A 14,231-nucleotide genomic window follows, 5' to 3' on the forward strand; every position below is an offset into this window, starting at 1 on the left:
AATGTAATTGGGAGTGTGCAACCCAATCTCCTGCATGCATTTGAAATCATAAAAAATATACTTTTCTGAGGATTTGGGCTTTCTAAGGCTGTCCATAAAACAGAAGTGATTGTCTACATCTCCACAGATCAAACCCTGACACTGCTTACACCGCCTCTCTTTACACTTGTGCTGCTTGTCCACGTAAGACTGACACTTATCACGCAAAGTTTTAGACAGGCATTCAAATTGGTTTTTTGATGCACAGTCGATATGTCTGTCTAAACACTCTTTGGACCGACAATACAGTCTACAGCTAGGACACCTCAGCTGCATGTCCACGCTGTCTGAGCATGTTACGCTCAAGCAGAGGCAGCAACGATACCTGCAAGAGTGGTTGTGACTGTACACCGTGTGGCAAAACTCACAATAATTTTTTGCTCCGAACAACTTTTTCATACCCAGAATCCCATAATAATGCTCATCATGCAACAGGATAAAATAAGTCTTAGGCTACACTGGGCACCCCATTTTAAAAAAGCCCCAGCTGCCTTTCACCGCATACAGCACCACCTGTATGTTGACTCCTAAATGCTGTTCAAACCTTGCTATGTCACTGAGCATAATCTTTTTTTGATCTGACCACTGCAGTTTCTCATGCAACTTTCTCACCTCTGCTAACAATTCCGTGTCCGTAGGTTTACGGTTGGACATGATGGCCAAGAGCACACCCGCAAAACACAGATTGGTACTGGTGTAAGTCAGGTCTACTAAACATTGTCTCTTTTTATGAATAATTTGACTACTAAGGATAGAATTTAAAACTCTACGAGTGCCCCCACCCCTGTTTTTTACAACTGTCACAACGAGGCGCAATGTCCCATCGACATGCAACTCTCTGTTGCTCTGTAGCAGCTTTGAGGTCTGGTTTAAGAAATCCTCAGCAGACAGCTCATCTCTAGTTCTGACCGAAAACAAAGGGTTAGTTAAATTACAGCTCTCTAAATGTAACTGAACATAATCATCAGGGCCTACTCTACCATTAATGTCATCAAGAACTAACTATAGCCCTCTGTGTATGGCTTCAACAACCTGTTGAACTGGATTTATTTGCTCAAAATTGACAAAACGAAATTCCTCACAATAAACCGACCTCCCAAATCTAGGTAATTCACATTGCCAACTTCTCACTCTCTCTGCATTTTCAGGGTTACTTGTGAGTTCCATCAGTGGCATCTCCTCACGTGTTCTTGGTGAAAGGTGGCCTCTTATGCCCGGCGCTGGGATTTATGGGGTGATAGTGCTGTTCTCTGATTGGCAGAAGGGTCACGCGACCCTCTTCTGGGCAGTTCACCCCGTTGGACAATCTGCCCTATTTTGGTCAAATCTGCTCTCGGGGCAGTCCTATGCGGCCGAAACCCCTTCTGATTGGTAGAGGGATGTGGGAGGAGTTCTTAGAGGGTTCACATGAATCACTTCGGGACACCCTGCCCCGGAACTCCCTCCAATTGGTCAAATCTCCTCTCGGGGCGGTCCTACAGGGGTGAAACTCCTCCTGATTGGTAGAGGGCAGTGGGAGGAGTTGTTAGAGGGGTCACATGACCCACCTTGATTCCGGTCATGTGGCCGCCTTGCCCCCGGAAGTAATACCCCCATGGGGCGGGACTTCTGGTGACAGGTGGGCAGGGTTTAAGGGGTCAAGGGGTGGAGTTTAAGGTGTCAAGGGGCAGGGTGAGGGTGGTCATGTGGCCGCCTTGACCCTGGAAGTAATACCCCCATGAAGCAGGACTTCCGGTGACAAGTGGGCAGGGTGTATGGGGTCAAGGTGCTTGGTTTAACGGGTCAAGGGGTGGGGTTAGGATTTGATTGATGGTAGGGCCCTTAAACTGCTCAGGACTTTTGCATATTTACTCAATTTTTTGTTTTATAGGAAGTCTAAGGAAGAGTATGAAATTGAGCAAGAAAGGAAAAGGTCTAAAGAGGTGAGTGCATTTTTATATATATAATCAGTTGTGGTGATGATGAAGTAATAAAGTCCTCAATATTTTCTTTGATATTTTTGTCCTTGATAACAACTTTCAGTCCATGGCAAAGTCTCCTTGTTGCCATTATAAATTAAACTATCTTTCCTTTTGAAGTTTCTATTTCTCTCACTTTTATTTGAGTGCATTCTCATGACATTATTAACATCAGTGATGTGCATGATGGTCTTAACTTCATGGGGGAAGCAGACCATTGACATCTCCCTTCAGTGTTAAAGAGGAAGTGCAAATGAAGCATGCGTTTCTATCAAATGGCCAACTGAGAGATGTGGTGTTTGGAGAAAGCGAACAAATAGCTCCATCCTGTTTGCTCACCACAGGAAGAGAAGAGGGGGACAGATGATGCCATTTTTTGTTCTCAGTTGCAGTTATCCAGTTTGAAAAATGGTTTTGATGTCTGTTATGTAATATTTATGTTGTAATAGTGCCCAGAGATTCTAATCAGAATCAAGGCTCCATTGCGCAAGATGCTGTACAAACACAGACAAAAACATGGTCACTGTTCTGAAGTGTTTACAATCTAACTGTGTGGCAAAATGTTTATATCTATGGTTCTTTGACACTTTATTTCAGTACAGGTAAGCATTAGCAGTTGTATCGTACTCATCTTACTATGTAGTAGGTGTGTGCATGACAGAGTTGCTGTACCTTGTTTGGCAGAAAAAACAGTTACCTACCTTTCGTAACTGTTGTTCTTCAAGGTATGTTACTCATGTCCATTCCATTCTAGGTGTGTGTGCGCCCATGTGCACAATTGTCGGAATTTTTTTTCCTTAGCGGTATCCATAGAACCGGCTGTGGGGTCCTCTGGAGTGCCACACTCATGCACTGGTATATGAGGTGCCTCTGGCCCTATGCCCTCTCAGTTCCTACTTGCTGGCAACTCCGACAGAGGGGTAGGAGGGTTGGTAATGGAATGGACTTGAGCAACACATTTCAAAGAACAACAGTTACGAAAGGTAGCTTTGAGTCTTCTTTGAGTGCTTGCTCATGTTGATTCCATTCTGGGTGACTCACAAGCAGTATCCCTGAAGGTGGGCTCGGAGTTTATGAACATGCGGTTTGCAACACTGCTCTGTTGAAGTCAGCATCATCCCAGACTTGCTGCGTGATCGCATAATGGGACATGTATGTATGGATAGATGACCAGGTAGTGGCCCTGCAAGTGTCCAGAATCAGGACCTGGGCCAGGAAGGCTGCCGACGAGCTTGTGCGCTGGTTAAATGGGCTGCTGCAGTTGTCGGCAGTGGCACTATCGCCTGTTCATAGCAAAAATGGATGCAGGCGGTGATCCATGATGAAATTCTCTGGGCAATTCTATTGTCTGCCGCCATGACGGACAGCTGTGTCGACTTATGGAATGGCTTAGTCCCTTTGAGGTAAAAGGCTAGCGCTCTCCTGATGCCCAGAGAGTGTACTCCCCACTCCTCATGTGACTTATGAGGTTTTGGAAAGAAAACCAGTAAGTATATATCCTGGTTGTTATGAAACTGTGAAACTACATTGGGCAGGAAAGCTGGGTGTGGACGCAGCTGAACGTTGTCCTTGTAGAACACCATGTAGGGCAGCTCTGAGGTAAGTGCTCTAGTCTCAGAGACTCTATGGGCAGATGTTATTGCCACCAGGAATGAGATCTTCCAAGAGAGCAGAAGAAGGGACCAAGCAGCTCAAAGTGGGGCTCTGTGAGCCTTGACAGCATGAGGTTCAGGTCCCAAGGAGGGATGGACTCATGGACCTGCTGGAAGAGCGGCTTCAGACCTTTTAGAAACTGGACTGTCATGTCGTGAGCAAAGACTGCCCTGTCATGAAATGGAGGGTGGAAGGCTCAAATGGCTGCCAACTGGACTTGATCGACGAAAGAGACAGGCCCTGGAGCTTGAGATGCAGAAGGTAATCTAGGATCAACTGCAGCGAAGACCGTGGTTCAAAGCCCAACACGTAAACTGTTTCCATTTGGCCAGGTAGGTTGCCCTGGTGGAGGGCTTCCTGCTGCCCAACAGGACCAGTTGGACACGGCCTGAGCACTTCTGTTCCTCTGCATTCAGCCATGCAGCAACCAAGCCATCAGGTGCAGCACGGCTAGATTCAGGTGCAGAAGCCTGCTGTGGTTCTGGGATAGCAGGTCCAGTCATAGTGGCAGGTGCCAAAAAGGTCTAGTCTCTTGGCATCCTTATTCTTAGGCGTGGCGCTTGCCTGACTCAGCCTGTCCCTTTCATTGGCTGCAGATACAACGAGCGACCCAGGGGGCAGGTGGGCATACAGGTACTGAAACCCTGTCGCAGGGACATAATACTTCTTTTCCACCAGTTTGGAAGTGGGTGGAATGGATGAGGGGGTTTGTCATAGTGCTTTAGCAATCTTGAGAACCCCTTTATGGATCCACTCGGGGGGAGCAGCCACTAGCATGTCAAAGAGAGCATCCAACTGTTCTGCCAGCTCCTCAGCTTCCAGGTTTAGGATGGAAGCCACCTTTTTGAGGAGAGCCTGGTGCTCCTTGAAGTCATTGGGAGGGCTGGCATGGGAAGGGCTCACCACCACGTCGTCCGGTGATGAAGACAATGAAGGCATTGTGGGGGGGAGGAGCAATCTAGGCATTCACACTTAGGTATTCACACCTGCTCTCTTAACCCTGTGTTGGAGTCTGCACTGTGCTCCGAGCCTGGCGCTGGCATGAGGTGGCTTATCCGCAGCAGCCAGGGAGGAGTGGTGAGAGTATGGCACCGGTATCATTGGTATGCCCCAAGTGTTCCATTGGGCTGACACTGTCTTGTTGAATCCACGGTGAAGGGCTGAACTCTGGTTTCTGACTCAGATCAGTCATTTTCCTGAGACCAGGGTGGGGCCGTGGAAGCTTACTTTTCGGTGTGGGAGACCGGTGCCTGGTAGGCGGGGGCCAACGCCTTTTCAAGGAGCAGTACCAGGGTGACAGAGACTGGTGCCGTGGTGGTGAGCGGTCCCGCACCGGTGGAGACTGACATGTTGAGGATCGTCTGGGTGATAGGGACCTGCACCGGGGCATTTGCTGGCGAGAGGCTGGCCAGTACCAGGAATACAGAGATCGGTGCCTTGACTCGGGCAATCCATGCCTCATTGAAGGATATCGCAAACGTGGTGCTGGAGACCTGGGCCGTCTGGCCGGTCACCGGGGTTGTGGAGCTGGGGTCCTAGGTTGCGGAGACAGGGAACTATGCCTCTGCTCTGGGGACTGGTGGCGCTCCACCACTCTTTGGGGTGGCCCCATGGCTGGTTTGCCCTTGGGTTGCAGGACCTTAGCCACATCTTAGGCCGAGCGTGGTGTTGGCGGCACCAGCAAGCCCATCAGGTCTCTAGCTACCTGTAAGGCCTTGAGTGTCGAAGGTGCTAGTAGGTGCTGGGGTCTGCTACCGCTCCCAGGAGTCGGAGGCAGATCCCTGGGCTAACTTGTAGCTCTGGGGCGGGTGCATGGCCTGAACTGGGTCCTTTGCCCAGAGCTTCCTTCCCCTCTGTGGTCGATGCTGGGGAGCCGCATTGTTTCTTTTGCTGCTTCTTGGGCACTGGCGAGAGGGAAGGGTGCTGGGAGAAACCCACTGGTGGGGCGCTCCGCACCAACGCCAAAGTGCTGGGCGCAGAGTCAGATTGTAGGGCTCCAATGCTGGGCGAAGTGCAACCTCCATGAGGAGGGCCTTTAGGCGGATATCCCACTCTTTCTGAGTCCTGGGATTAAAGTTTTTACAAATTCTGCACTTCTCGTTTATGTTTGACTCTCCCAAGCACTTCAAGCGGCTGCTGTGGGGGTCACTAACAGGCAATAGGCCTGTTGCATGATGAACACAGTTTGAAGTCTGGGGAACGGGGTATGCCCTGCCCCGGGGCAAAGTCCCTGCCAGGACTCTAACTAAACAAACACGTAACACTTAATGACTAACTATCTGACAACTATATGTAACAAAGAAGACTGTCAACAGTCTGTAAGAAGTGGTATCGCACTTGCAAAGCAAGATGAAGGCGGTAAGAAAGAATTGAGAGGGCGTGGGACCAGTGGTACCTCATATACCAGCACATGAGTGCAGCACTCCAGAGGGCGCCACAGATACCGCTAAAGGCAAAAAATTCCAACAACTCTGCCCATGGGCGCGCACACACCCAGAATGGAATAGACATGAACAAGCACTTGAACTAGCAGTTTGTGCGCAGGAGGGTCCCCAGAATAACATTGATCTGATTAGGGAGAGTGCATACATCTTTGCAGGACAGAAACTTTGTCCCCATGACCTGAAAATTTGGTAAAGTTTCCCTGCGTTTGCAAGCACAGTGTTTGTGTTGACATAGTTAATCTTTTAATAGCTTTTATGAAAACTTATTTTAAACCTGGCTTGTACAGGAAAACACCAGCTTTGGGTAGGAGAATTTCAGATATCATAGTACTCCAAGCAAGATTCATGTAGTTGTGCTTCATTTTATGCTAGTTAAATGCTCTTACTCTAGCTATGAGAAGATGAAATATCAGATGACTTTTTTAGTTTTTGCTAAATTACATCTCAGTGGTTTACCACTTTAATCATTCCCATAGCAAACATTGTTGAATTCAACAATGGCCTGACCACTGAGGGAAGCTATCTAAAGAAAAAAACTAGGAGAGGTACCACTAGAAAAATAAAACTAAAAATAGTATATATAATATTTCAGGAATATTTAATCACAAAACACCAATTGAAACTCAAAATGAATGTTGGAAAGCTGGTACTAACTGGTAACTGCTGGAAGGTTTTTATAAGATTAAATAGAATGGCGGCAACAATTCTATAGAAGGACACAGGAGAGTGGATAAATAACACAAAGTGTTTTGATCTTATTCCTTTTTTGGGGGGGGTGACGGAGAGGAATCTTTCCTACCCAGGGAATGGTTTAGTTACCTCTGATGAAGTGAGTTAAATGATTTGATAATACTCCTAAATATTATGTATTTGTCCTTTTAATTAAAATCAATTACAGTAGAACCTCAGAGTTATGAACACCTGAGTTACGAACTGACTGGTCAATCACACACGTCATTTGGAACAGGATGTACACAATCAGGCAGCAGCAGAGACCCAATAAATAAATAAATAAAAAAGCAAATACAGTACAGTATTGTGTTAACTGTAAACTACTAAAAAAATAAAGGGAAAGTTTAAAAAAGAGATTTGACAAGGTAAGGAAACTATTTCTGTGCTTGTTTCTTTTAAATTAAGATGGTTAAAAGCAGTATTTTTCTTCTGCATATTAAAGTTTCAAAGCTGTATTAAGTCAATGTTCAGTTGTAAGCTTGTGAAAGAACAACCACAACATTTTGTTCAGAGTTACAAAATTTTTAAAAATATAATTAGGAAGGCCAAAAAAGAATTTGAAGAACAGTTATCCAAAGACTCAAAAAGTAATAGCAAAAAAATGTTCAAGTACATCAGAAGCAGGAAGCCTGCTAAACGACCAGTGGGGCCACTGGATGATTGAGATGCTAAAGGAGCACTCAAGGACGATAAGGCCATTGCGGAGAAGCTAAATGACTTCTTTGCTTTGGTTTTCACGGCTGAGGATGTGAGGGAGATTCCCAAACCTGAACCACTCTTTTTAGATGACAAATCTGAGGAACTGTCCCAGATTAAGGTGTCAACAGAGTAGGTTTTGGAACAAATTGATAAACTAAACAGTAATATGTCAGCAGGAGCAGATGGTATTCACTCAAGAGTTCTAAAGGAACTCAAACGTGAAATTGCAGAACCACTGACTCTAGTCTGTAAACTATCATTTAAATCAGCTTTTGTACCAGATGACTGGAGGATAGCTAATGTGATGCCAATTTTTAAAAAGGGTTCCAGAGGTGATCCTGGCAATTACAGGACAGTAAGCCTGACTTCAGTACCAGGCAAACTGGTTGAAACTATAGTAAAGAACAAAATTGTCAGACACATAGATGACCATAATTTGTTGGGGAAGAGTCAACATGGTTTTAGTAAAGGGAAATCATGCCTCACCAATCTACTAAAATTCTTTGAGGGAGTCAACAAGCATGTGGACAAGGGAGATCCAGTGGATATACTGTACAGAGATTTTCAGAAAGGGGTCCCTCACCAAAGGCTCTTAAGCAAAGTAAGCTGTCATGAGATAAGAGGGAAGGTCCTGTCATGGATCAGTAGCTGGTTAAAAGATAGGAAACTAAGGTTAGGAATAAATGATCAGTTTTCAGAATGGAGAGAGGTAAATAGTGGTGTCACCCAGGGTTTGTACTGTGCCCAGTCCAATAACATATTCCTAAATGATCTGGAAAAAGGGTTAAACAGTGAGGTGGCAAAATTTGTGGATGATACAAAACTACTTAAGATAGTTAAATCCCAGACAGATTGCGAAGAGCTACAAAAGAATCTCTCAAAACTGCGTGACTGGGCAAGAAAATGGCAGATGAAATTCAGTGTTGATAAATGCACATTGGAAAACATAATACCAACTATACATATTAAATTATGTGGTCTAAATTCACTCAAGAAAGAGATCTTGGAGTCATTTCACAAAATGAAATTAATAGGCAGCAGTTTTAAAACAAACAAAAGGAAATATTTCTTCACACAATGCACAGTCAACCTGTGGAACTCCCTGCCAGAGAATGTGAAGGCCAAGACTATAACAGGGTTCAAAAAATAACTAGATAAGTTCATGGAGGATAGGTCCATCCATGGCTATTAGCCAGGATGGATAGGGATGGTGTCCCTATCCTCTGTTTACCAGATGCTGAGAATGGGCGACAGGGGATGGATCACTTGATGATTACCTGTTCTGTTCCTTCCCTCTGGGGCACCTGGCATTGGCCACTGTCAGAAGACAGGATACTGGGCTAGATGGACCTTTGGTGTGACCCAGTATGGACTTTCTTATGTTATGTTCTTAGAAACATTGCAGAGATACGAAGAACCTACATTCCCACCATGTTTGTAACTGAGGTTCTACTGTAAAATAAAGTTGTAAAGTAGAATTTAAATTGTATAAATTCATTCTGAAAGTGTTTCATGTCCGTTAAAGATCTTATTTTTTAATATTTAAATTTTCAATGTCAAAAGTGCAATAAGTACACTTCAGGCTGGATGCCTCTTGTTACATATTAGCACACTTTTGGTGCTGGAGGCACTGAAATTTTATCCTCATTACTCATTTTACACCAAAGTTTTTCCTACCTCCATAAATAGTGTCGTTGAAATCAATGGGGCTATTATATTAGGAGTAAGATACTACTCAGTGTGAGCAAAGGTGGCAGATTTTGGTCTATCTATCTATCTATCGTGCGTGTTGCTATCTCACAACAAGTAGAAGGACTTAATCTGAAACCCTTACTCTCAGACAAAGTGCCACTGACATCATGGACAATATTGGGTTTTTATTCATTACTGTATTCTTCATTCTTAACAGGTTATCCCCTGTTGCACAAAGTCTTTTTTATGGAAGTCTTAAAAATCTGGTGCTCTGACTTGATTCTTCACTGTGTGGAATTTTTTCTGGATACTGCCTCATAAATTGGAGAAAGTTAACAATTAATTTTTAAGCAGATAGTCATATGTGGTGGGATTTTCAAAAGGTACTTGGTGACTTAGGAGGACATGTCCTATTGCTTTCAATTGGGCATGTGCTTCTAAATCCCTGTGATGCTTTTGAAAATCTTAACCCTTGTGTCTTATTACTGTGTGTTTTTTGATTTCCCTTGTTTTTATACTTTTAACTTTTTGAGGGTGCCGGTCTTTTTAATTCTAAGGCTGAGTAACTCCTGAATCAGCTCATGAATACTGTGACTACACAAATAAGTTTCCCACCTGGCAAACTTTTCACATATTTTCAAATATTACAAAAGACACACTCTCCTTCAAATGAGAACTTTCCTTGGAAACATAAGGCTATCTTTTATCCTGAAGGAACTGTCTGGCTTTTCCTAAGCTTTCAGACACTTTGCTGACTTTTATATTTACTTTCCTAGGTCAGTGGGTCCTTGTTTTTCAAAGTTACATGCCTTTGAAATTAGAGCTGAGGGGTGAGATTCTGTGCTGCCCCTTTAAGCTGCTAAACTCTAAATTGCCTAATGGCTGCAGTGCTACTCAGCTTCACCACTGTGCTGTGCTCCAACCACATTCTGACATGCATTTCCGGCCTCCAGTCTTGTCTCCAGCATGTCCCCTATGACTTAGTTTGTAGGGGGTCCTTGGAAAGCTGTCTTACAGCTGTCTTCTGCTATACTTGTGCGAGGGAATTTTTTCCTGGATAGATCCCCAGGGTATTTATAGCCCCTTTATAGTGCTTTACCCCTTTTCCCAGTGTAAAGGGACCAGAGTGAGACTCTCACCCCATATGTCTGACTCTTTTCAGAATGGTATATGTTGTACATAATGAACATCATAGGCATTGTAGCCTATAGGTCATTCTGAGAGGCTACAAAACAGCCAACTCAGTAGCAGTGATTTATGTTGATTAAATGAAGGAGAGGCTTTCCATTACAGAGATTTTATAGGCTAACATTTTTCTGGGGAAAGGACTCTCAAGCTCAGTTTTCTCTGCATGTGGTAGAGGCAGTGAGGAGACAGTGTCAAATTTAGAAAAGCACATAAGTCCCATTTTCAAATGTGACTTAGTGGTTTAAGTTTCATTAAAAGTCAATGACACTTAGGTCACTTTTGAAAATGGGACTTTGGCTCCTAAGTCACATAGGTGCTTTTGAAAATGTTACCCAAAATATTTATTGGGTCATAGAATAGAGTGATTCAGTCTGTCACTTGGTGGAAATTGAAAGCCCATATGGTGGCTGAATCCTCTCTTTGCTCTCTGGGCTGCAAAATCTTGGCAAAGGATGCCAGCCTCTCTTTATGGGGAGCACATCTAAGGCAAAACAATACCTAAGTATTTGGTCATACTCAAACAGGCTTCAGAGCACAAGCTTCCTAGAAATTAGAGCAGTCACATCCGGCCCCATGGACTTGTGCTCATCCAGCATTTCTAAATAGTCCTGAACCACTTCTTTCTCCACAGAGGGCTGGTCACCTCCTCCCCATGCTGTGCTGCCCAGTGCAGTAGTCTGGGAGCTGACCTTGTTCGTGAAGACAGAGGCAAAAAAAGCATTGAGTACATTAGCTTTTTCCACATCCTCTGTCACTAGGTTGCCTCCCTCATTCAGTAAGGGGCTCACACTTTCCTTGACTTTCTTCTTGTTGCTAACATACCTGAAGAAACCCTTCTTGTTACTCTTAACATCTCTTGCTAGCTGCAACTCCAGGTGTGATTTGGCCTTCCTGATTTCACTCCTGCATGCCCGAGCAATATTTTTATACTCTTCCCTGGTCATTTGTCCAATCTTCCACTTCTTGTGAGCTTCTTTTTTGTGTTTAAGATCAGCAAGGATTTCACTGTTAAGCCAAGCTGGTCGCCTGCCATATTTACTATTCTTTCTACACATCGGGATGGTTTGTCCCTGTAACCTCAATAAGGATTCTTTAAAATACATACCAAGTGGAAGTGTCATAGAAGTCCCCAATCTATCTGTTCAGCAGAGAGGATCTTCTATTCCAGGGCTTGCTCCTGCATTCCAACCCAGAGTAACTGAATGTGACAGTTGGATGTTGAATGGCAAGTCCTGAACAAGATCCCTCCAAAGTATGAGACTTTCCCAGTCTCCTGCAAGCCTTTTACTGTTTTGGCTTCCACAAAAGGGGGACAAAATTCTGTTCCTATTGTCAGTATTAGTAAGATCAACCCTCGGAAACCAGTCTTCCAGATTCTGCTGGATTTCTTACAAGTCGGCCTTGACTTTGACATAAGACCTCACACACTATTGCAATTCACATCTCAGTTCTAAGAACAATCTCAAATGCAGGCTCATTCAAGTCTCTGGTAGATCATTCAATGATGTCAGGGTTCCAGTACATCTGTCTAAACCAAGTCATCATCATCATTTGTATAACAATAGTTCCTAGAGGCCCTGCAGAGATCGAGGATACCTAGATTTTCCATTCCATTAACTAAAATTTTGCTATTGAGGTATCTTTTCTACAGATTCACACACATGCCCCTATCTCCTGATTCAGGTTCATATTTTTCTCTGATATACTGACGGTAGAACAGCAGAAATCTGCCCACATAGTCACACATGAAGTATGGCATCAAATCTCTTTTTTATGGCATGGAGGCAAACACCAACCTACCTGAAATTCTAAATTTCAGTGGTTCTGGATTAGGAGGCACGTCTTGAACTAAATTCAAGTCTTAATTTATGGCGGTGAGTCAGTAGGAGACTTCCTGTTAGTAGTGAGTAACGCGTTTTCTCTTTTTTACCTCCATAGTACAGCAGATGGGCGTGGCAGCATTAATAACTCATCAAAAAGTTAATAACCATCTCTGACAATCCAACAGTTCATATTTTATTCTGGTTTGATATTTGTAATTCCTAAGGTACATTATTAGAAAATGTAACAAACTCTTTTTTTTAATTCTAAGACACATGATAAATTGAAGTCATCAGATGTTACATACAGCTGTCCCGGATATTCAAGAGAAGCAAAAGTTAAGGAATCCACTGAAGATATTGAGAGAGTTGATGATTTTGAAGAAATTGCAAAATTATCATTAGGTAATGTTACTTGAAAGTATTGTATGTATTGCATTATAATTGGCCTGCTCATCTCTACTCATTATAGAGAAATAGGAGTCTTAATTTTTCTGCAAATAAGTTTGCCTTTCACATACCTGGAAAAAAAAGAAATAAAATGAAAAAGAGAGGTTATAAAACACATTTATAATTTTTTATAATTAATATAATAATTTAATTAACCAGTTACCTCTGTTAGGTTTCTTACTGTTCTTTGGATCTGTACTCCTTGGCTAATGAACAGACTAAAGAATTATTATAATTTTATGAGTTGTCTTAGCCAAAATAGCTTTTAAAGTAAATAAGAAATTGCAGAAAGCAAAAGATGATTAGATGTTCACAATGTCAAAAATTGACCGCAACATGGAATGTTACAATTTTGAAGAAATAATAAATCAGTTGAGTTAATTCAAAGTCATATCACAATCTTGTTACAAAGGGAAACTTTTAACCTAGTTCTGTGCTAGTCTTGGTGGGTGACTTTGCTATCAACATGGAACTATGGATCCTTAAACATAGATTCTTATTTTCAGTCGAGTTTATGTGCCAATGGAATTATGGAACTGCTCATGTCTGTTCATCCAAACAATTGTGCAGTAGAATTTAGAAATTTAGATAAGTTACATAATTGTCAAAGAATGTTAATTCACTTCAAAATTACCTTGCCCAGGTAATATTCATACCCAAGCTTTGCCACTTACACCGCACAAAACTATCACATTAAATCCAAAACATAATATGCAGATTCTAATTTCACTGGAATTTTACCAGTGATGGTGGGCTCTTATACCACTTTAACCAAAGGTTCAAATAGTGGTAAAATCTCTAGTTTACAAGCCAATTCAAAGCTGCTGCTGCTTTTTGTCTAAGAAGTTGTCAGTTGTCTTGACTACATCTGTGTGACTTCTAGGCTGAACACTAGGGGTTTCTCACAGTAACTTTTGCTATAGGGAAGCAAAGTTACCTATTACAAATAGCAGTATGCTTAGTTGGGCAAGAACCCCTACAACATGTTGAGTTACCATCCAATATCCTTGCTGTCAGTGTGTTTCAAGGGGTTTGAGCATTTGATCCTCCAACGAATCACTCCAGATTTGGACGATGTCTTGCAAATTGTGCAAGCAGGGGTTAGAAAAGGTCGCAACACCCGTGATCAAATCCACCACCACCTTTATCGAAAATGGTTGTCAACAAAATCTAAAGACGGAAGCAGTCTTCTTGGATTTGACTGCCGCTTATGATACAATTTGGTACAGAGGCCATTTGTTTAAACTCTCTCAAGTTGCCCCACATTGGGTGGTTGAAGTAGTAGAGCTCTTTCTCCAAACAGGCAGTTTAGAGTACACATGGGCAACTGCTGTAGCTTCTGGAAGTGTCAGATCAGCAGCCTTCCTTCAGGCTTAGTTCTTTCACTCATACTGTTCAATGTGTACTTCAACAACCTGCCAGCTACACTCTCACGCAAGATCATCCAAATCCATTTCACCTCGGTGTGACATTGGATAGGTCATTAACACACTGCAACCACTTGAGGAAGACAGCAGCAAAAGTCAGCAGTCGGAACAACCTGCTCAGAAAATTGG

At 43.1% G+C, this 14,231-nt stretch overlaps 1 protein-coding gene across 3 annotated transcripts in view; it reads left to right on the plus strand.

Moving 5' to 3' along the window:
* CFAP36 (cilia and flagella associated protein 36) overlaps nucleotides 1-14,231 on the plus strand; it is a 107,202-nt gene that overhangs the window by 64,652 nt on the left and 28,319 nt on the right. For all 3 annotated transcript variants that reach the window (XM_073339335.1, XM_073339332.2, XM_073339334.2), the window contains exons 6-7: nucleotides 1,910-1,961; nucleotides 12,498-12,630. In XM_073339335.1, the coding sequence (XP_073195436.1) occupies nucleotides 1,910-1,961; nucleotides 12,498-12,630 (185 nt within the window). The remainder of the gene's footprint in view (nucleotides 1-1,909; nucleotides 1,962-12,497; nucleotides 12,631-14,231) is intronic.

Source organism: Lepidochelys kempii, chromosome 3, assembly GCF_965140285.1.
Source record: "Lepidochelys kempii isolate rLepKem1 chromosome 3, rLepKem1.hap1, whole genome shotgun sequence".
Lineage (NCBI taxonomy): Eukaryota > Metazoa > Chordata > Testudines > Cheloniidae > Lepidochelys > Lepidochelys kempii.